The following is a 24,020-nucleotide window of genomic DNA, read 5'->3' on the forward strand; positions in this document are numbered from 1 at the left end:
TAGCTTTTGATCAGGCGAAATTCACAGCTACCTAAATGCGGTTTTTTATTTACACACAGGTTTCCTTATTAAAGTCTTAACTCGTTTATTTTCCTGTTGGGAAACACGGTGATTATTCAGGATTAGAAACACGCATAGTGCGGATCATTATGTTTAAAATGGTAAGATGTTTAAAATGGCAAAGATTCATCTTTATCTGTTTATTACTAATTTATTTCACCTCGTCATTCAATCGTCTGTTCCACAGCTGTATTATTGCTACTGACTAGTAAAAATGTTGTTATTACATGCCATGTGTTATTATTAATAATAATAATAATAATAATAATAACATTTACTATTATTATTTTCATTATCATGAAACTATTCATTTTATTTGAATAGAATTGTACTTTCTTAAGTAGCTGGAGTGTGTTCCTGTTCATCAGCTATCACACACAGACCCCAACACCCAGCTTAATTAAACTATACTCAGCGTTAACACACTCTGTGTGTGTGTGTGTGTGTGTGTGTGTGTGTGTGTGTGTGTGTGTGTGTGTGTGTTCTAATGTTTGGAGGTCAGATATTCAATTCATTTCAAGTTTATTTGTATAGCCCTTTTTTGAGCAGCCAATCATGTCCCCTAAAAAAACAACGTATACGTCACTGACATAAAAAAGCACAGCGGGAATAAAGGGCTGGTGTTCCCGCTGTGCTTTTTTATGTCAGTGACGTATACGTTGTCCTGTGTGCTATACCTCAGGTTCAGGATCCAAAACCTTATTTCCTTTCACTGGATCTAGTGATAATGTGATTACGATGAAAATCTGCCTGAGTCATTTAAATAAAATCAGTTTAATAGAGTTAAAGGTTTGTCTTTTTTAGATTCCGGAGCTGAACAATGCGTCAGTGCGTATGAGAGACCAAGGACGAGTGGAAACCATCATCAGCAACATGCAGAGAGCAGGAGCTTCTACACTTCAGGTACTGAGGAAACAGGAAATAAAATATATATAAATAAAGAAATATATACATATGATAATAATCATACCATTTTATAATCTGTACCTCCAGGATTTTGTGATTTTTGTAATCATATTTTATATAACTTTTTTTTTTTTGGAGAAGCGTGTCACACACATTCAGCCAAAGCCCTCTGCCATTCACATAAACATGAGTATAGCTATTCTAGCCAGTCATAAGACATTACATTTGTGTCTTCACTGCTAGGAGTTTAAAAGAAGAATCCTGTGCTACCAAATCAAATTTTTTCCAGAGAACAAAACATCTTGGCTGTAAAAATCCCCCAAAAACCTGGAGAGAACTAGAAAGACTGAGTAATGTTGGTCTTTGTGTAACTCAGGAAGGTGCGATGGACAGATTGACAAGAGCAAAATAAGTCCAGAGTTATAAAATGGTCCACAGACTTTGAGCAGAGAAAGGTGAAGAGGTAGAACAAACCCTTTCCTTCTCTTAGTTAGACTCCAGTAGGTCTGACTGATCAGCTCGGTGTGTACAGACTGTTCAGATCCTGCTGAGGATGAGGAGAGGTTAAAGCCTTATAGGGTAACAGGCAGTGTTTCAGACAGTTATAGTGAGGGAAGCTTGGATATCTCTGAGGGTCCAGCATCTCAGTGGCCCTCAGCTGGTGTTGTAAATTGATGGAGCAACATAAAGTGATTGAGAAGAAGTCAGAGTGAGAATAAGACATCAGAATTAAACAGTTAGAGGAGAAAACAGCCATCACTTGGGATTCTTTAGTTTGGTTTCTGTGCTTATCCTCAAACCTTTGTGAATTCCTCACCACACACATTGACACACAGACATGCACAGTCCTGTCCTTACCTGATCTCAGTTCAGTCAGGGCCACTTTGTCAAATGAGACCAATGAAAAAAAAAAATTTCGATGGTCGGTTTGAACAAAACCTCAACACGAAACAGATTGTCACTAGACAGGACATTGTCCTCAATCACGACCCTAAAAATGGCCGGGCTTGTGCCGAACTGTTTTAAATGGGAGCAACATTACATGATAAAGAAGTCCAAAAAGTCAACAAACACTTACAATAAACAACACCAGTCATAATCTCTCTCTCTCACTCACTCACACACACACACACACACACACACACACACACACACACACACACACACACACACACACACACACACACACACACACACAAATTAATAAATGGAAATTAAACAAATACTTTGTATTTGGTTAAATTTTGGTCAGTGATTCTTACCAAACACAACTTACCCATTTTATTTTAAATATTTTTGGGGGGGTTGCTGTGGGGTTGGAGATTTAAAGATCTTTAAATCTTGAGAGCCCTGTAGCATAGCGAAGCATAGCATAACATACCAGACCTAGCATAGCGTAGCATAACAGACTGTACAACACGCCAGCCCTAAGGTAATATGCGAACATACACGCCATATCGATTAACCGTAAGTTTAAAACATATTCAAACTTTCCTTTCAGCTCAAATATACTAATAATAATCACAACCACTTATAGTTCCATATTAGGAACACAAAAGGAGCTAGCTTGCGGTTTAAACTCTTAATAGCCGGCAAGTTTAAATCGCGTAGCAGTGATGGAGTTTAAATCGTGGCAGCAGGGATGAATGGGAATTTAAAGGGTCGGATAATATGGATGTTGTAACTGGATTGATGCGCGTCATGAACAGCTGATTAACAGCTGATGCATGCTAGACGACGTGGCCTGTCTGAACCAACGCGATGCTTGATGTTAATGTCTGTGTGGAGTTTCACATGTTATGTGTGTTTCCTCAGTGTTCTCCAGTTTTCTCCATGAAAACAAAAACATTTATGTAAGAGGACTGGCTACACTAAGTGTGTGTATATGTGCGTGTTTGTGTGTTTAGGTGATCTCTGACTTTGACATGACACTCACCAGATTTGCTCATAAAGGGAAACGCTGCCCTACAACACACAGTGAGTAAACAGAATAAATGTTTCCAACACTTTTTCTGTTTGTGTGAATGGTTTCTTGTTAACTCATAAATCAATCCCCTCAGAGCTGCAGCAGTGACTCTGCATTAACACACGGCTCTTTACAGATTGCTTCCTGATTGGTTAAATGACGTTAAGTAATTAAATCAGCGGTTTATAGTTTATTATTTTTATTTTTCCTTCTCAGATATTCTTCACAACACCACTCTGATTAGTGAGGAGTGTAAAGCAAAGGTAAAAACCCACCAGCGTTCATGACTAAAACGTTTGATACAAAACATTGACAGACAAAAGCAGACAGAAGAGGAATCAGATTTTTTTATGTTGCTGACGTGATGTTTGAGACTCGATTTCCTGCACTAAAAATTCGTTTAATTTTTCACTCCGCTTCTTATATCTGTTTTTTCTCTCCTCCTTTTAATGCAGATGTCAGATTTGGTGTCTTACTATTATCCCATTGAGATCGACAGCTCGAAGTCTGTCGAGGAGAAAATTCCTCACATGCAGGAGTGGTCAGTGATCACGCTGTCATTAACACTCAGATTCAGTCTGGTACATTTTATTTGTTAGTTATTCAACAGAATTGTGACAAACCAGCCTTTGAAAAACTGTGTGTGTGTCAGGTGGACGCAAGCTCACACTTTGCTCATCAAGCAGCGAATTAGGAAAGACCAGCTGGCTCAAGCTGTTAGAGATTCAGGTGCCATGTTGAGGTACCCACAAAGCATCATGTTCCATATGATAGTTAGTGCACTTCTCCGTGTGTTTACATCTTCACATCATGCTCTGTGTGTGTGTGTGTGTGTGTGTGTGTGTGTGTGTGTGTGTGTGTGTGTGTATTAGAGAAGGCTACAGGTCTTTCTTTGACGTGCTGAAGGAGAACGCTGTCCCACTGCTGATCTTCTCGGCTGGAGTCGGAGATATTTTAGAGGAAGTGATAATCGGACATGGTGTCTTCTCCTCAAACGTGCGTGTCTTCTCCAACTACATGGACTACGACAAAGACGTAATCACTCTTCAGCTCAAACACTTATGCCGACTCTTCCTCACACAGCATTAAGACTAAACTTTCACGGCTGAGTAGATCTCTCTATCTCTATTAAGGTGTGTGTGTGTGTGTGTGTGTGTCAGGGTTTTGCGTGTGCATTTAAGGGCGAGTTGATCCACACGTTTAATAAAAGAGAAGGAGCTCTGCAAAACATACACCAGTTTGTACACGATCGCACCAATGTGCTGTTGCTGGGAGACTCCTTGGGAGACCTGGACATGGCCGACGGCGTGCAAGACCTCGAAAACATCCTGCGCATCGGCTACCTCAACGACAAGGTGACAGGCCCACAGGACACGACCACAAAACATATGAGCTTATTTATAACACTGAATCATGACTAAATCACAGTCTTTATTACAAAACTTTCAAAGAAAAGATTTTTCAAAAATAGGCAAAAAAAAAAAGGAACCACTGTTTAATTTTACCGTGTTAGTTAATAAAAATAGAACGTTTTTGTTCATATGTTAAGTTAAACAAATAAATATATAATTAAATAAATTTATGTACTTGACCTTTTGTTGTTAGGAATTATCTGAGCTTTAATGTTAAAAGAAGAATCTCTGACCTTGTGTTTGATAGAAATGATTTACGGTGCAGCTTCCTTTAGTTCAGAGACATGTGATTTTATAAATATTTAATATTTAAACTAAATTGATTATATTTTGCTGTGTGGAGGTTGAGGAGCGAAGAGAGGCATATGTCAGCTCTTATGACATTGTGCTGGAGGAAGACGAGACGCTGGACGTCCCAAACGCAATTCTCTACTACATCACAGCAGGAGAAGGCAGTCAGAAACATGAGACACGTGTTGAGACGCCTCACTGTCAGAAACGTAACCTGCCCGAGGACACACCTGTTGAGACGTCTTACTGTCAGAAACATTACCTCCCCGGGGAGACGTGTGTTGGGATGCCCCACTGTCAGAAACGTCAGAAATGCTCCTCAGCTAAAGGGACACCAGCATCCCAGCCGCTAGCCAAACAAGAATAAGCTAAAAGTCTACAAAAAAAACTACAGTAGTTTTAAATTATTCTCCTTTTTTGTGTCTCATCTCATCTGTCATATTTTGTTTTTTTCTAAGACATTTCATTTTGAATTTGATTTTTATAAATTGTTTATAAAAAATCCATTACATATTCAGTGGCACTGTGTTCACAGAATTTTATTCATTAGGTTTTTCTTCTTTTTTACCTACTAATTCCTTTGGCATAAAATTATATTTAAAATACTGTACAAACACACACCGGACATTTTACCATCCAGAAGAAACATTTGCACCTCTTTTCACATACACTTTTTACTGTCTTACAACTGAAATAAGGAAACTTTTTAGTAGGTCATGTTTCAATGAATATTAAATGTTAAAAGCTGTAGTGTATCGTGTTTATGTCCCTCTGCTGGCCGTCAGGTAAACTGCAGTAACCTTTCGGCTTTTAAACACAGAAAGTCATTTATTCAGATTATTGTACAATAAAAAAATCTAACACTGTAGAGTCAACAAAACACATTTTTTTCTTTTTGAAAAAAATAAAGTCTCTCATCATTCCATGTGTATGGACTGGAGAAAGAAGGCCACATTATTTTCTTGTTCAAAATAAGAAAAAAGTAAACAAACAGTACAAGAACACTTTTTAGTTCTTTTTTTTTTTTGATTTGATTTTAGAAAAGACAAAATCCAGAGTGGTTTTCATCTCAGAGAGGAATTGGTTTTTTTTGTTTGTGTGTGTGTGTGTGTGTGTGTGTGTGTGTGAGAGAGAGCGAGAGAGCAAGAGAGAGACTCTCACAGTTCTTCATGACGAGCTTTCTCTTCGTCTTCCTCCAATTTCAGTTTGAGTTCGTCGGCTGTGATTCGTCCATCTCCGTTCCTGTCCTGGTTTTTGAACATGTCTCCGATGATGCTTTCTGGATCCCTGGCCGGTTTGAGACGACCTTTACCCTCTGCCACTTGACGTTTTATGAACTCTGAGAACTGCAGAGAAAAAAGAGATGACAATAGAGACTTTAAATGTGGTGATATTCAAGACTTCATCCTTTTCATGCACAAGGTCAATTTGGAAATTAAAGTCTGAAACATGTTAATATCAATAACACAAGATGCAGAGTTAGAGGGTATGCTTCAGATTATCCTTAATAGTGTGGCATGTTTAGTTAACGTGATGGTCACATCATAGCACCTAGGCATGCCTTCTCTGTATTCTGCAGCCATGTGGCACTCTCGGCCACACCCCCTTAGCAGCACATAGCCCTGCACCCTAAACTCTCTTTTAATGCTTTGAACATATTGAAGTGAAAGTGACGTGACGTACGGCTAAGTATGGTGTCCCATACTCAGAATTTGTTCTCTGCATTTAACCCATCCAAAGTACGTACACACGCACACACACACACACACACACGCGGAGCAGTGGGCAGCCATTTATGCTGCGCCACCCGGGGAGCAGTTGGGGGATCGGTGCCTTGCTCAAGGGCACCTCAGTTGTGGCCGGCCCGAGACTCGAACCCACAACCTTAGGGTTAGGAGTCAGACACTCTAACCATTAGGCCACGACTTCCCATATTAGTCTATGGACTAGCTTAAGAGAGTATTACAGAGAATTTCTGTGTGTGTGTTACCTCCTCCTGTGGAACTTCTTTGTCCTGATTTAAGTCCATAGTCTCGAAAATCTCCTTGGGCGTCTCGTCCAGCCAAACAAACAGGTAACCTTCAGGAACACCTTTCTGCATGGAGATGAGCTCGACCTCAAACCGCAGCACAGCACTGCCAGGAACACTCCCAGCTTAGGCAGAGAGAGTGGGAGGTTGAGATATTTAAGAATGGTGTGTTTATCAGAGATATCGTCACATTACGACTGTGATGATGCATCAGTGTCTCAGTGAAATGTGATCATTACTAAAGAAATGTTATCATTATAAATACAACACCACAATAAAGAACTCATAAAATTCATATTACACTGTGTGTTCATCTCTCTCTTTCTCTCATGTCTCACCTCCTCTCTCTCCATGTCCCAGGTGTGGAGGGATGATGATGATCCTCTTCTCACCCACACACATCCCCCTCAGTCCATCATCCAGACCATTGATCACTTTATCTCCTCCTAACTGCACATCCTGAGGAACGTTGTAATCATTCCTGTTCCAGCACACACACACACACGCACACACACATCGCTTAGTCATCATCTTCACACTCCTGTTTGAAAGAGTCTGATTCATAACAATTCAGATGAATATTTCATGCATATTTATAAAACAGACGAAACTGATGAACAACGTTGCTATTAAAACTTTGATGCTTTTATGAAATTCAAATTGCACGTAACACATGATACATGATTATTCCTTTTGTTTCGTTTTTTTTTTTTCTTGTAAAATAATCTGGAGAATATAATAAAACATCAAGGTATAGGTGCGTCCACAGAACAAATGTGTTAAATGGCTGAACACCCGTTTGGAAAACTGCAATTTGGCCCAGTTCATGTTTGGAAAGGGTTCCATCAGTCATTTTACAGACATGCACCTAACTCCACCCCAGCTCAGTCTGAAATCAGCAAATGTCCAGCTCAGCCAGATAAGTGTACTGTGAGGCAAATTTTTGTGCTGTTCTTTTTGAAAACCTTTAAAAGGAACCACTGTAAAATGAGTAAACACCAGCACTTTAAGTTGCTTTTCCATAACTGTGGGGAATTTATTAAGAAAAGGATTATAATGGACACACAATTAGTGATGTTGTACTCTGTAGTATAAAGCTTCGAACTGTTTTAAAAGCTAACTACATGAATCGTGTGTAATCTCAGGACAGAGTTGACACTTGTGAACATTAATATATTAACATTAAAAGCCTGAGTTATGTGTTTAGATTTGGCTCCTTTCAGTTAGCTAACAAGGCTTACAAATCTTACACTAGGTTAAGGTTAGGTTCATGGATATGGTTAGGGTTGTGAGTTCGATCACAGGACCACCAGGCTACCCTAAATTGTTTAGTTTTAGAAATTTAAGCTGCTCTGGATAAGTGCATCTGCTAAATGCTGGAACTATAAATGTAAATGCATGCTTCTGCACACTCTAAGGCACCCCGGCTCACCATTGAGGTGAATGGCCAGCACGTTCCCTGCTACAGCCATTCTCCCTGCCACAGCAAGTCGGTCCTACCACACAGTGATCTGCAGGAAGGTTGGCAATTGCCCGCTCCTCGTTGACCTTATCCCTGACCCCCTGTCCCCCTGTTACTTGGAAATGACTGGCCACGCTTTGCAGCCACCATGGATCTGGCCACCAGGAAGAAAGTCTTGAAAGAAGGTCCGGGTACAGCAGGCATGCATGGCTAAAGAAGAAAGTGATGCTGATGAGTCCTCTCCAGGGGAGTTCAATCCCTTATCTAACCCCATCTCATCTGTGTTCCAGCAGGCTATCCTGGAGGGTACATTAAAAGGATAACTGGCTGAAGCACTGTTGGGGCCAGGTCCTACAGATAGAAGCGGAAAGGACCAACCCTGCACCGCCGTTGCCAGCTTCATACTTCTTGGTAAAGAACGGCCTGTTGTATCATAACATGACCTGCTTATTGCCCCTCGCCTGCTCACCTTCCCTCCACCTGCGCACTACCTAGTCCATACACACCCACTGGGGGGACACCTTAGCCTGAAAAATACACTGGAGAGGCCCTGAGATCGATTCACATGGCCAGGCATGAATGTGGAGGTCCTATCCTTCTTTCTGGCCTGCTCCCAGTGCCAACAGACTTCCCTCAGAAACCAGGACCGACACCTCTCATTCCATTCCCTATCATCTGTGTTCTTTTTAAAAGGATCAGCATGGGCATTGCCAGGGAGCTCCTCACGATGTTCAGCCAGATTGGAATACCAATGGATGTGCACACTGATCAAGGTACGATCTTTATGTCTCGACTAATGTCAGCTGTTGCAGGTCAAAAATCTAACGACATCTGTCTATCACCCCCAGACTGATGGGCTTTAATCAGATATTGAAGAGGATGTTATGGAAGGTTGTAGACCAGGAGGGATGGAACTGGGACCTCCTTCTTCCTTATGTCCTCTTCGAACTGCTGGCTATGGCCCAGAAAGAATTGGAGGAGCAGCCTTCCCCCTTTTGCTCGATCATCAATGATACTCAAGCACAAATTGACCATGTTTGGATCATTGTAAAGGCGCACTTGAAGGAAGCCCAGTGCACCCAACAAAGATTCAACAACTGATTAGTCCAACCATGAGACTTCCAACAGGGAAACCAGTTTATGTCGCTTGTCTCTAGTGCCACCTGCAAGTTCCTGGCAAAATGGCAGGGATCCTCAAGAAGTTAGGCCCAGTCAACTACAAACTGCAACCCCCAGGTTAGTGCGCAGACACACAGTTGTACCACATTAACATACTGAAGCAGTGGATTCCTCCGGCCCATGCTGTGTCTGAATTTGCTTCCCCTGTGACAGATCTGAAGAGTGGGGAAGATCTCGCACCAGCCCAGCAGCAAGACATCACAGAGATAATCTACCTGTTTGCCAACTTCTTTTCCATCATGCCAGGACTGACACAGCTGGTGCACCATGAGATCAAAACCCCTCCTGAGATGGTGGTATGACAATGGTCATACCGGATCCTGGAAGTCCACTGTCATGCCACGGAGGAGGAAGTGGAGCAAATATTAAAATACGAGGATATTCAGCCAACCCATGTTCCAGGCCCATCGTGGTGGTGTCTAAGCCGGACGGAAGCATCCACCTCTGTAATGACCTCCATCTGGAATTCTGGAATCTGGAATTCGACAGCTATCCCCTTCCCTGAGTGGATGATTTATGGAGTGCCTAGGGAAGGCCCGGTTCATTTCCACCCTTAACCTGACCAAGGACTATTGGCAGATGGCCCACGTCCTGGTTGCAATGGCCACTAGCAGAACCAGGTCCTTCCTTTTGGCCTAAATAGGGCACCCGCCACATTCCAGCGCCTCATGGACATTGTCCTCCTCCCCAATCGGTCCTTTGCTGTGGCTTATCTGGACGATGTCATAAACCATTACGCTACGTGGGTCAACCAATTCCATCAAGGGAGGTTCTGGCAACCCTCCGGAAGGCCAGTCAAGGAAAAGCTTGAAGTTTCAGCACAAGACCCCCAGAAGCTCCACATCATCATCTCTTCTCTACTCAACCCCCCGGCTCCACCTGCTTCATCCTCCCTGATGCAGAAGACTTTGCTTCTTTCTACCATGAGAAGGTTGAGCAAATCTGCAGGACTTTTACTTCTGCCCTGACTGCACTTACATCTCACAATCTGGATTCCCACACTCGTTCATTTTCGCATTTTTCAACTGTAGCGGTAGAAGAGATTTTACAACTCATCCTGTCTTGCAATCCTACCACCTGCCCATTGAATCCACTCCCTTCCACTACGCTCCAGACCATCTTGCAAGACCTTCTGCCCTTCATTACCACTATCATCAATAGATCCATAGCATCTGGTCAGGTACTGTAGACTACATAAAACCAGAAACTTTACATTGCACTGCACACATACACAGACGCAAACCGGATGAGCTATGAGAAAGTGGTATAGGAAGTTAGATAAGCCAGATATACTGATGTTGAAACGTTTGATATGGAGTAAGCCCATATGTGCTATAGAGTTTGACTTATCGCGGGTTTTAACTCAGGCTGGTTATCCACACCCATTCCAAATGAACCGCATCTCCACATGTCTCTTTAGCCAAATCTGCCAATGATGAGTGGGATACCTTGGGAAAATGGATGTTACAGTTCACTCAGACTCATGATTGGGAGCAAACTGAGCAGACAGCTGTCTTTTACAGCTCAAAATTGAATGCATATAGCACACCATTAAATTGGATGATTAGGGCGAAAAGAGATGTGTAGATCCGTCCTGATTACCGATCAGATCCTAACCCATGGTGCAAAATTTAAGCAATGTGTTGGCACAGGGCCAGAACTGTAGACTGGACCCTGAATAAATTAGAATCTTCAGATACATGATTACAAAAGGTGCCAAAAGAGTTGTGGGTGGATGGAAAATATGATGTAGGCCTCATTAAAAATTGCCCTTCAGTGACCATTACTCCATTAACCGGTTATTAAAAAAAGGCTTAATATCCCCTAAAACCAGGAGCTATCGCAGGTATAACACCGGTGTTCAACTCCCTGTTAAAAGCTGGAGTTATTGTACCATGTGAGATGTCTCCTGTGCTAACCCCACTATTCCCAGTAAAGAAAGCCTGTCAAATCTGAAATTTGTTGTAAGTGATGTACCTAGGACATTTAATTTCTGCAGAAGGTAAATGACTCGTGTAAAGCAGAATAGAGGCAATTCTGAAAATTCCAAAAATGGTTACAAAAAAACAGTTAATGTCTTTTTTAGGCATGTGTTTATGCTGTAGGATGTTCATACCCGATTATGCTGTTGTAGAGGCACCGCTGAGTGCTATTGTGTATTGTGTTATTGTGTTATTGTGTAACACTGCAAAGTAATGTGGACATTGTAGGCTACAGCGAATTAACTCTGTAGGTACCACACGCAGTGTCGCAACTGATTTTGGAACAAAAAACAGCACATTTGACAGCTGCACAATGGTTGAGATATAACACTGTGCTTTTAGAAATGCCGAATGTCACATTTAAACAATGTACAACTTTTAACCCTGTCACACTTCTTCCCAAAGAGCATTATGGGGAACCTTATGATTGTGTGAGTGTGGTTAACCCTCTGGAGTCCATGAACGCGTATACGCATTTTGTGGCATAATCTCCTGTTAATGCCGAAATTAACTTAAATTACACTTTCAGTTTCGATTATACAGATAAAAGCAATACATCAATCAAATCTGTAAAGGGTCTAGTTTTATTTGTATACACACATAATAACAAAAAACACTGTACTTTTGTAGAATAAAGAAAATATACAGAGTGCGTTCTCTGCCATCTCGGTCACCACTCTTCACAGACAAATAAATAAAACAACCCGAATCTCAGCGAATACTTGCCTCAAATACAAGATAAATATATAGATAGAAAGCTTGAAATATCTACTTTTAAATAAACAAATTCAAGTCAAAAACAAATAATCTATTTTTATGTAATCTGTAAGAAAGTAAGGAGTGGTCCGGTTTCTCCTGTTTCGCCTAATTATAGCTAATGTTTTCCCGCCTCCCTCTGAGCGCGCTGTTCATATGCAAATGAACCGAGGTGATTCAGGTAATCATGTACACGTCCCCGAGACACAGGAATGACTCAGTACATGAAATCCGGACCTGTGTGCTTTGCAAAGCCAAGAAAAGCATGGTAAGAGGCAGGACACTCCTTAGAAATGCCAGGCATGTGATGTTCACTTGTGTGTTCAGCTGAAAAGGAACTGTGGCACAAAGATGTATAACTGTTCAATTCTGGGTACTATGTGACAGAGTAGGTTAGTGGGCTTCTACAAACCTTACACCCTTTTTTATCTTGCACTCTTCCTGTTGACACTTTTTTTGTTGCACAGTTTTGCCCTGATTGTGTCTTCTTTGTTATTACTAACTTCTAAAGTTATTTTGTGTGATAGTTACATATTCTAAATAAACTACAAACAAAAATATACACATTTATTTCGTCCTCACATTCTTTCTTGTAACTCCTCTCTCAGTCACACACCTACCTGTAAGGCTCATTATGCAGCTCATTATGTGGGCCTTTGTCTTCTCAGGTGTGAATCACACTAATATTCATGATAGTTGACGCCTACTCGCATATGCCCTTTACCAACAAAAAGTGTCTTAGAAAATTTAAATCAATATATTGTTTTCTGTGAGTAAGTAAACAAGATGATTTTCACATAATTTTGAAGCAAAAACTCTAAGCTACAAGATCCAGTTCTCAAAAGTCCTGTGAACCAATGTTCTGTATGTGTTTTATGGCCTTATTCAAGTGATTTAAAATGTTTCATTTTCACTAGCCACGCATAAACATTGTTTTCTCAAAAACACAATCATGTACATACATGCTGCTCACTTATTGTAGTCCAGTTTGTGCTGATTACATTAGACTTTAGCCATTTATATCTTTATATGCAACTGAAAAAAGCACAAATGTCAGAGTATGACCAAACTTCTCCAGGCCCTAAAAATACCCTTAGACCTCAGAGGGTTAATGATGTTTGTAGCCCAAGACCTGATTTGCAGGAGACATTGCCGACAAATCCTGATCTAAAATTATATCTGGAAAGCATCCAGGAACTCAGAAACAGGTCAAAACTGTGTGGGGTTTGCAGTAGTTACCCAGAATTAAATTTTACTTTCAGTTAAACTCCCATCTCATTACTCAGCACAGGCAGCAGAACTTACCACCATTATAGAAGCCTGCAAATTGGCAGAGGGTAAGACTTTGACTGTGTATACTAACAGCAAATACGCCTTCGGCATTACACATGACATTGGGACACTGTGGAAACATCAGGGGCTTTTGGCCTCCTTGGGCAAACCCATCACACACCATGGCCTAATAGCTGACCTCTTTGAGGCAATCCTACACATAATAATGCATACACGTAATAATGATCCTTTTCCATAGGTAAAGCAAAAGCTGATCCAGTGGAAAAGGCAGCAGCAAAGCTACCTGAGCAGAAACAAAACACAAACATCATGACTAAACTGTTTTTTTCTATCCAAAATCTCACTGAATTACATGGTACGAGTGATTGTGAGGAGAAACAACGCTGGAGGAAGGTGGGAAGTGTTCAAAAACAAGGTGTTTGGTATGGTCCCTCAGGGAAACCGTGTTTAGCAATTGTTTCCTTTTTATGCTAAGTTGACACATGGTAAAGACCATGTGTCAAAAGAAGGGATGGTACCAGAAATAAGGAAACATTGGCATGTCATAGGCTTTACTAATTACTCCCAAAAAATTTGTGAACGCTGTGTTGTATGTGCAATGAACAACGTTGGGAGAGGCATTCCAGTTATTCAGCAAAATGCTGCCCTGAAACAGGCTTGTCATGTGTTAAAGCCTTCCCAATAGTGTTGATGCACATGCGAGCACGAGCAAGAGGTAAAGTTAATCTGAGTCGATTTGAAATTCTTTTTGGAAGACCCTTAACCACAGGAGTGGGTCCCCTGGGAAGCCAGAGATCCAATATCGGTGATTGTGTCCTCTGTGTTATCTGATATTCACAGACAGGTGAAGGATGCCCTTCCTAAACCACATGCAGATCCATTGCATGACCTAAACCCTGGTGAGTGGATCACGGTGAAAGACTTCAGGAGAAAGAACTGGAAGGTCAAGCGTTGGCTGGTTCCAGATTTTGTTGACGACTCCCACCACTGTGAAAATAGCGGAGAGAACAATGTGAATCGATGCCAGCCACTGCAAATGGGTACCAGTGCCAAGCCAAGAATAAAAGAACGAATCAGTTAACCCACCGTTAACAATGAAAAATTAACTCCTGAGACCATCTGCATTTCTGTCCAGTTAAGTGAGGGGCTGTGTTACCCGCACTCACGAAACAGCCTAGACTGGTGGTGTTCCTAAGCCTCGGTGAGGTGGGACAAAAGTGCAAAAGGGCAGTGCCAGCACTCCGAGCACCGATATATGTCAAGGAGGGTGAAGGTTCACTTAAAGTTTAGTGCTGTCTACATGAATCACCAAGTGACATCCTGAATATCCTGTTATCAAGACACAGAGAAGAAAATCACTCTGGTGCATGCTGTTTGAACATTCTAAGCGGTGTAGCATGAATAAACCTATTTCACAGAGAATAGACGAAAGCACACATCTGCCGGAGATCGAATTATGGACTTTCCACCTGATCCAATTCAAACTGACTATACTCCGGCATTGAAAATTTGGATGGATAAATTAGCTTTGCTTAGTTTTATTCTTCATTTTTAGTTAATGACTATGTTATTAAAAAGTCCAAGGGAAAATATTATGTCTGATGTTTCATCTAAACCTATTTTGAATGCCTTAAGTAATGATTATGTTAAAATTTTCATTTATATAGTTTGTCCTAAATGGCGAAAAGGAGGGAAATGTAGTGGAAATTTTAAATATCGAGTTTACATATGCTTTCATAGTAAATTCTGTGTTAGACTAGGGAGAGAGAACAGGAGGCCCATGTTCCTGCCATAAACATTCCATGTGCTAAAAGCATGGGAACTTTAGGGGAGTGTGGGTGCATGTGCTTGATAAGATCTGACCAAACACATATGCACACACACATACCAACACACACATTTACCTGGCCACACGAGTACACACCTAGGGTACAAAACGGAGAGCTAAATCACTAAAACTGTCCGGACAGCTGAGTCACTGGCTATTTTCAAACGATGGTTTAAGACCAACTTATTCATGAAACACTTGAACTAGCACTTCCTTCCCTGTCTGTTGCATATATGTTTATAAAAAAAAACAACAATGTTTTAGACTCATGGTATCTTAAGTATGTAACCTAGTAAACCAGAGTTAATGTGTCCAATGATAGAGATTTATGCACTTCTGTAAGTCGCCCTGGATAAGGACTTTTATCACCCACCCAGTTTTGAGGAATCCCGAGTTTGACCTCGCATTCGTTCTCCCAAGAGTTTGAAGGGGAGTAACACCCAGTCCTGTCTATCTCCCGGAAACTGACCCCTGCTGAGAAAAACTATGTGGCAGTGAAACAAGAAGCCCTAGCAATCAAGTGGGCCATCGAGGACCTTCGGTACTACCTAGCAGGGTGACGCTTCACCCTGGTCACCGACCATGCTCGCCTGTTATGGATGGTCAGGGCTAAAAACACCAACACTAGGGTAACCAGATGGTTCCTAACTTTGCAGGACTCTCATGTGTCAGTTTTGGATTATCTTTGAGTTTATACTTTAACTCCTTACAAATGTGTATATATATATATATATATATATATATATATATATATATATATATATATATATATATATATTCGCTATTTGTTTTCCTGAGCATTCACTTCTAGCTGGTTAGCCCGTTAGCATCACTAGCCTGCTAGCCCGGTTACTGCTAGTTCTCTACACCTTCTCACACCAATTATCTTTGTTGTACCTGCCCTATAACACCATGTGTCTGCCTTTGAGTGCGGGTGAGGACATGTTCGAGTTGCACTTGGTGGAACTGGAGCTGGAGGCATTGGAGAAGCAGATCCGCAACCAACATGTGAAGCAGGCCCAGCTGTGGGAGAGGAAAGCCACGCTGGAATCTTTCCGGTCGGTAAGAGCTCGCATCGGGCCACCACCACCGGGCCACCTCCGGGCCACCACCGGGCCCCTAAACGAGATGGAACGTAACGCTGTGATCATGGGAGACTCCCTCGTCCGCCAAATCCGTGCTACTGTAGCTAAAGGTAAGGTACCCAACATGCTGTTAACCTGGTGCTTGTGTTCTTGATGTCACTGCACAGTTACCGGGGATCCTGAGCAAGCACAACAGAGCTGTTGTTCTTCACGCTCGCACTAACAACACCAGCCTGAGGCAGTCGAAGATCCTGAAGAGGGACTTCAAGACCCTGGTGGAGACGGTTCGCAGCACATATCCCACGGCAAGGATCATCGTGTCTGGACTGCTTCACACATACCAGCGAGGAATCTAGAGGTTTAGTAGACTTTTTGCCTTAAATGAATGGTTACAGTCATGGTTTCACGATCGGAATCTACTCTTTATTGATAACTGGAATAACTGGGAGCTCCCTAGGCTATTCCATGCTTGCACCACAGCAGAGTTGGAGCGGAAATCCTCCCGGACAATATCTCCAGGGCACTGCAAACCTTCTCACTGGTGAACTACAATTTAAGCCTTAATTTTAATAGCCATCCTTCACCAAAACTTCAAATTGATACAAATGCACACATAGCTCATCTTATAGAAATTGTGTCCGTTCCTCGAGTAGTGAGATCAAAAAGTAAATGCATGAGAAGTTCTCTAGATAACCTTACTGTAATTAGAGCAGAAAAATAGCAAGGAAATAAACAAAGACAGTTCCTAAAGTTTGGGCTTTTTGATAGTGTTAATTGTAGGAGATTTTAACATTCACGTTGACAATACAAACAATGCTTTAAGACTCAAATTTATGGACCTACTAAACTCATTTAGGCTTAAACAAAACATCACTAGATCAACTCATTGTCTTAATCATATGCTAGATTTAATAATATCACACGGAATAGATGTCACTGATATAGATATCATACCTCAAAGCGATGACATCACAGACCATTACCTAATACTGTACACCTATAGAACAGACTAACCGTGTCTCACCACGTTATTGAATTGGTAGAACTATTATTCTGACCACTAAAGACAGATTCACAAATAACCTGCCTGATCTGTCTCAACTTCTTACTATAACCCTTAAACACAAGCAATCTAGATGAAATGACTAACAGCATAGGCACTATCCTTACTAGCACATTAGACACTGTTGTCCCCATCTGATTAAAGAAGGTTAGAGACAAAACAATATTCACACCCTCAAGAGAGCAACCCATAACCTTGAGCGAAAGTGGAGAAAAACTAAATTAGAGGTTTTAAGAATGTATGTCCAGCTATAGACAGGCTCTAAAAGCTGCTATGGCTGAGCACCTGAGCAAACTCATAGAAAATAATCAAAACTATCCCAGGTTCTTATTTAGCACAGTGGCTAGATTAACAAAAAATACAGAGATCTGAACACACTGTTCCATCACAGTTCAGTAGTGAGGACTTTATGAGATTCTTCACTGATAAAATTGAAAGTATCAGGAACAAAATAGTTGATGTTCAACCTGTGAGAGCATCTCATGACCCAGTCTTACCCAAAGCCCTACACTCACAAGTACAGTGCTTTACAAGTACAGGACAGGAAGAGCTATATAAACTTATTACTACAGCTAATTCAACAACTTGTTCACTAGATCCCATTCCAACTAAACTACTGAAAGAATTGTTACATAAAGCTGATGAGCCTTTTTATTATTAACTCCTCTTTATCTTTAGGTCACGTCTTTAAATCCTTCAAGCTGGCAGGTATTAGGCCCCACATTAAGAAAGCTAATTTAGATCCTAATGAACTATCAAATTACAGACCTATTTCACACCTTTTGTTTAAGTCTAAAATACTAGAAACGTTTGTGTCTGCTCAACTGTGCTACATCTTACAGAAGAACAATATCTTTGAAGCGATTCAGTCAGGTTTCAGGCCCCATCATTGCACAGAAACTGCACTTAAAGTTGAAAATGACTTGTTCTTAGCTTCGGACCAAGACTGCATGTCACTATTAGTTCTATTTGACCTTAGTGCTGCAGTCGACACTACAGATCACAACATTATTCAGGGACAGGCTTGAAGTTGGTTTAGATCCTACCTGTCTGATCGATAGCATTTTGTATAATTAAATGGTGAATCCTCCAGTTTATTGCCAGTTAATTATGGGGTCCCTTAAGCATCTGTTCTAGGACCTCTGCTTTTCTCAATGTGCATGCTTCCCTTAGGGAACATCATTAAAAGGCATGGGATTAGTTTCCACTATTATGCTGATGATACCCAGTTATATCCAACAGCTCGGTGTCATCTGTGGAGGCCTTCAAGTTCCTGGGCACTACCATTTCCCAAGACCTGAAATGGGAATGCAACATAAACGCCATCATCAGAAAGGCCCAGCAGAGGATGTACTTTCTACGCCAATTAAGGAAGTATGGTCTGCCACAGGAGCTGTTAATGCTGTTCGAAACTGCAGTCATTGAATCTGTCCTGTGCACATCCATCACCATCTGGTTTGGTGCAGCAACAATACAGGACAGAAACAGACTGCAACGCACAGTAAACAGCAGAAAAAATAATTGGCACCCCCTGCCCACTCTCCAGGACTTGTACGACACAAGAACCAGAAGCCAGGCAGGAAAAATCACTACTGACCCTTCGCACCCTGGACACAACCTCTTCCAGCTCCTCCCTTCTGGCAGGTGCTACAGAACCTTGTTTACTAAAACTGCCAGACACAGGAACAGTTTCCAGTTTCTTTTCACCCTGATCAACAACTCACCATAATTATATTCACTGCTTATTATCATAAGTACTGCATTATCAGGACTGTCAATCATCAAATCATCTGTATATTAAACACTACTTCTGCTGTATATTGTACAAAAGCATAATATTGCAAAATATTGGTATTTGCACTCCCACACTTATGTACAACTATATCGCTCATATTCTATATTCATATTTTATATATTTTATTCATTCTATATTTATATCTTATACTCATCCTGTTTATATTGCATTGTTTTCTTCTTTTAGTTTGTATAGTCTAGTGTTATTTATGTCTGTACTTTTGAGATTCACAAGCTGCTGGAACCAAATTCCTTGTGTGTGTCAACACACTTGGCCAATAAATCTGATTCTGATTCTGATTCTGATATACACTGCTCAAAAAAATAAAGGGAACACTTAGGCCATCCTTAAAAATATTCTTGTTTGCCGTAACCCGACCGACCCTGTCAATTTAGGACCGACTCAATTATTATTTTTTATTTTTTTTTGCTTTAAGTCCGACCGACTTGCTGGTTGTAAAGACTGGTTGCGTTAAGACCAACCAATTTTTTTTTGCTCTTCAAACAACTAATACAAAAGCAATAAAATAATATTAACGGGTTCGGGCACCAAACTACATCTAAAAAATTCATTAAAACAGCTCGACACCACTTTAACTTGGCACGAAGTTCTGGAAAAACTGTGCCCGGCATCAAAATAGGGTTTGCAATGATGCACCCGAAGGCACGGGTTGAAGACCCAGTCAGTGATGTCACGATATGCTAATTTGTTTAAAGTCATACCTACATAATCACCATCACCAAAATTGTACTTTTTTTTACACTGAAACTTGAAAACTTCAAAAATATAGACCTACCTACCGACCCTTTTTTTTTTTTTACTGTTACTGCAAACCAAAATATTTTTAAGGATGGCCTTAAACAACACAATGTAACTCCAAGTCAATCACACTTCTGTGAAATCAAACTGCCCACTTAGGAAGCAACACTGATTGACAATCAATTTCACATGCTGTTGTGCAAATGGAATAGACAACAGGTGGAAATTATAGGCAATTAGCAAGACACCCCCAATAAAGGAGTAGCATGAGATGGAGTCTACAACCCACACAGGTAGTGACAGGCCAGTACATCAGGAGACGTGAAAGAGACCGTAGGAGGGCAACAACCCAGCAGCAGGACTGCTACCTCCGCCTTTGTGCAAGGACGAACAAGAGGAGCACTGCCAGAGCCCTGCAAAATTACCTCCAGCAGGCCACAATTGTGCATGTGTTTGCTCAAACGGTCAGAAACAGACTCCATGAGGGTGGTATGAGGGCCCGACGTCCACAGGTGGTGGTTGTGCTTATAGCCCAACACCGGGTTTGGCATTTGCCAGAGAACACCAAGATTCGCCACTGGCGCCCTGTGCTATTCACAGATGAAAGCAGGTTCACACTGAGCACATGTGACAGACGTGACAGAGTCTGGAGATGCCGTGGAGAACGTTCTGCTGCCTGCAACATCCTCCAGCATGACCAGTTTGGCAGTGGGTCATGGTGTAGGGTGGCATTTCTTTGGAGGGCCACACAGCCCTCCATGTGCTCGCCAGAGGTAGCCTGACTGCCATTAGGTACGGAGATGAGATACTCAGACCCCTTGTGAGACCTTATGCCGGTGCGGTTGGCCCTGGGTTCCTCCTAATGCAAGACAATGCTAGACCTCATGTGGCTGGAGTGTGTCAACAGTTCTTGCAAGACGAAGGCATTTATGCAATGGACTCACCCACCCATTCCCCAGACCTGAATACAATTGAGCACATTTGGGACATCATGTCTCGCTCCATCCACCAACGCCACATTTCACCACAGACTGTCCAGGAGTTGGCGGATGCTTTAGTCCAGGTCTGGGAGAAGATCCCTCAGGAGACCATCCGCCACCTCATCAGAAGCATGCCCAGGTGTTGTAGGGAGGTCATACAGGCACGTGGAGGACACACATGCTACTGAGCCTAATTTTTAAATTGTTTTAAGGACATTACATCAAAGTTGGGTCAGCCTGTAGTGTGTTTTTCCACTTTGATTTTGAGTGTGACTCCAAAACCAGACCGCCATGGATTAATAAATTTTCATTGATAATTTATGTGTGATTTTGTTGTCAGCACATTCAACTTTGTAAATAACAAAGTATTTAATAAGACTATTTCATTCACTCAGATCTAGGATGTGTTGCTTAAGTATTCCCTTAATTTTTTTGAGCCATGTATATCATCAAACAGGATGAAATAGCTAAATTGTCCAAATTAACTAAGTGTGTTAAAGAGATAAAAGATTGGATGAGCTGTAATTTTCTGTTATTAAATGCTGGTAAGACAGAAATACTACTTATCGGTCCAAAAACCACTACACAGACGCTCTCACACTTCAACTTCCATTTAGAGGGATGTACTGTAACTACCAGCTCAACAGTGAAAGATCTGGGTGCTATATTAGACAGAAACTTGTCTTTTGAAAATCATATCGATCACATTATAAAAACAGCCACCTTAGAAAAATTGCCAAGCTAAGAAACATCCCATCTTTATCTGATGCTGAGAAGCTAGTTCATGCATTTATGACCTCCAGACTGGACTGTTGTAATGCATTACTAGGTGGTTGTCCTGCATCTTTAATAAATAGGCTACAGTTAGTCCAAAATGCAGCTGTCAGAGTACTTACTAGAACAAGAAAATATGATCATAGAACCCAAATTTTATCATCTTTACACTAGCTACCTGTTAAGTTTAGAATTGATTACAAACTGCTACTACTTATGTACACGGCTCCTAATGGTTTAGCCCCCATGTACTTTATCTAACGAAAATGCTCTACGTTTTCGTATTTCGATCCCAAACTTTGGAATAGTCTTCTTCGTGTTCAGGCTCAGACACACTTTCCCAGTTTAAATGTAGATTAAAAACGTATATCTTTAGTCAGGCGTACACATAATACATCTCATAATCTTGTGCTCTAGTACATCTGACCAAATGCACATTATAATCTAGTGTTTGCTAATATTCTGAACAGCAGCTATATTAATTCCTCTTCACTGCTTGTCTATTTCGACCCATCCCGAGGCATCCAGAAAATGTCTTCCATTACATGAAGGGTTTGGACCTCCAATTTGTTGAGGCCGACTCTGTGAGGATCCCGAGGCATCTAGAGATTTACCAGCTCCAGTTGGACTCTGCTATACTAAAGTGGAGATGCCAACTCCATGGCCTTTGAGGACAACAACCTCCTCATCAATTTGTCGGACTGTATATTTGTGATCATACCCTCCAGTGTCACCCAAATGAGGATGGGTCTGGTTCCTATCAAGGTTTCTTCCTTTACCATTCAAGGGAGTTTTTCCAAGTCACCTCAGTCTTGCTCATTGGGGATAAATACAAACACTTTAAATATATCTAATAGGGCTAGGGCTGGGCGATAAAATGATAATGATATGTATCACGATAGAAACGTGAAAGATAGCGATATAAAATGTGCTCGATTAAACGTTCGATATTTTTTATCCTTTGTCGGAAGAAAACAGAGGTTGCGAAGCAAGTTTGGTTGCATTAACAAAGCAAGCACTCTATGGTAACCTAGCAACGTAGGGAGTGACATGCTAACAGTCAATCATGTAACAGTATCGTTTGGTTGTGCCATATTGTTGTCTCGTGCTTCATTTAACAACAAATGATAAGCAGAAAATGAGTGCCGCAGCGAGCAAGGAAATTGTCAAAAAATTGTAAATAAAAGAGGAAAAGTCAGCTACTTTTTCATATTTCTGCAGGTTTTGTATTTCAAACAATGTTACTGTACTGTTTCAGGTTTGTGTTTTATATTACAGATGTATCTCAGTTAGGGTGGAAACGATTCCTTGAGTAACTCGATTACAAAAATGTATCTTTTAAATTTAATTTTAGCCTCTTAAAATTCGTGTAAAGCTCGCGTGCGTGCGTGTGTGTGAGCGTGTGACAACGTGCTTACGTCAAAGCGGAAGGAGACGCGAGGAGTTAGTGGTAGTGATGGGAAGTTCGGTTCTTTTCCGCGAACCGGTTCTTTCGGACAGTTCGATTTAATGAACCAGTTCAAAAATCCAGTTCACCAGTTCTTTTACGTCCTGACGTAATGACGTAAATTCCATCATCCCGCTGCTGGCAGATATTAATATAATCAATTTAACACATTAGAAAAGTTCTTTGTAATCATAACTTTAGTTGAATCGTTTCTTACATTTAAGTTTTGCAACTAAAACACAAAGTACAGGCATTTATGTGCAAACGTGGATGTTTTACGTGTCTTAAAGATATAAAGTTAATAAACTAATCTTCAAACTAATAAACTAATAAAAATAGTAAATAGTAAAATTAACTGACATATTGATTGACATATATAGATTTTTTTTTTTATAAAAATGTTTAATAGCCTATGAATAGTTACTATGCATATCCCAATATGTATAATTTGCTCTGAAGGTTCACACATGCGCAGCATCAACAGTATGTCGGACGCATCCGAAACAGTTCGTTCAGTGTACTGATGATTCTCTGTACCAGTTCATCGGTTCTCGGACGCGTCCGAAAGAAACAGTTCTCAGTTCAGTGTTCTGGTGATTCACTGTATCAATACAGTTATTCAAGCATGCGCAGTATCAACAGCTCATTGGTTCTCGGATGCGTCCAAAAGAAACAGTTCTCAGTTCAGTGTACTGATGATTCGCTGAACCAGTTCATCGGTTCTCGGACGCGTCCGAAACAAGCAGTTCTCAGTTCAGTGTACTGATGATTTGCTGTATCGATTCAGTAATTCACGTATGCGCAGTATCAACAGCTCGCGCCCACAGTTCTCTCAGCACAACATGTCTCAGTTCAGTGAACAGGAGTTACATATACTCCGGGATATTAGTTTATTTAGAGTTCGACCGACTGTCAGGCATGACCAAAAGTGAGTAACTTAAGTAACTTGTGGA

The 24,020-nt window shown here is 41.1% G+C and overlaps 2 protein-coding genes and 1 long non-coding RNA gene across 5 annotated transcripts in view; 1 reads left to right on the forward strand and 2 right to left on the reverse strand.

The window, feature by feature from the left end:
* Nucleotides 1-5,972, forward strand: LOC113662638 (7-methylguanosine phosphate-specific 5'-nucleotidase-like). Of its 3 annotated transcripts, XM_047817571.1 has the most exons (10): nucleotides 1-161; nucleotides 865-963; nucleotides 2,874-2,943; nucleotides 3,149-3,195; nucleotides 3,388-3,473; nucleotides 3,585-3,674; nucleotides 3,805-3,967; nucleotides 4,093-4,287; nucleotides 4,688-5,028; nucleotides 5,841-5,972. In XM_047817571.1, the coding sequence occupies exons 1-9, from the start codon at nucleotides 150-152 to the stop codon at nucleotides 5,000-5,002; spliced, it is 1,077 nt and encodes a 358-aa protein (XP_047673527.1). In that variant the 5' UTR covers nucleotides 1-149; the 3' UTR covers nucleotides 5,003-5,028; nucleotides 5,841-5,972. The 3 variants fall into 3 exon arrangements, with proteins under 3 accessions (XP_047673527.1, XP_027033453.1, XP_047673528.1); XM_027177652.2 differs by lacking the exon at nucleotides 5,841-5,972 and having other exon boundaries at nucleotides 4,688-5,515; XM_047817572.1 differs by lacking the exons at nucleotides 1-161; nucleotides 5,841-5,972 and adding an exon at nucleotides 719-742 and having other exon boundaries at nucleotides 4,688-5,515.
* The window catches only part of fkbp10b (FKBP prolyl isomerase 10b), a 26,060-nt gene continuing 7,780 nt past the window's right edge, over nucleotides 5,741-24,020 (reverse strand). The window contains exons 8-10 of the mRNA XM_027177651.2: nucleotides 7,003-7,145; nucleotides 6,626-6,789; nucleotides 5,741-5,981 (exon numbers count right to left, since the gene is read on the reverse strand). Coding sequence (XP_027033452.1) covers nucleotides 5,793-5,981; nucleotides 6,626-6,789; nucleotides 7,003-7,145 — 496 coding nt within the window. The 3' untranslated portion in view covers nucleotides 5,741-5,792. The remainder of the gene's footprint in view (nucleotides 5,982-6,625; nucleotides 6,790-7,002; nucleotides 7,146-24,020) is intronic.
* Nucleotides 12,508-17,584, reverse strand: LOC125145352. Its single transcript, XR_007143718.1, has 3 exons — nucleotides 16,062-17,584; nucleotides 14,423-14,665; nucleotides 12,508-14,323 (listed from the first exon to the last, which is right to left on the reverse strand). It is a non-coding gene; the product is annotated as an uncharacterized LOC125145352 (long non-coding RNA).

This window comes from Tachysurus fulvidraco, chromosome 8, assembly GCF_022655615.1.
Source record: "Tachysurus fulvidraco isolate hzauxx_2018 chromosome 8, HZAU_PFXX_2.0, whole genome shotgun sequence".
NCBI classification, from domain to species: Eukaryota; Metazoa; Chordata; class Actinopteri; order Siluriformes; family Bagridae; genus Tachysurus; species Tachysurus fulvidraco.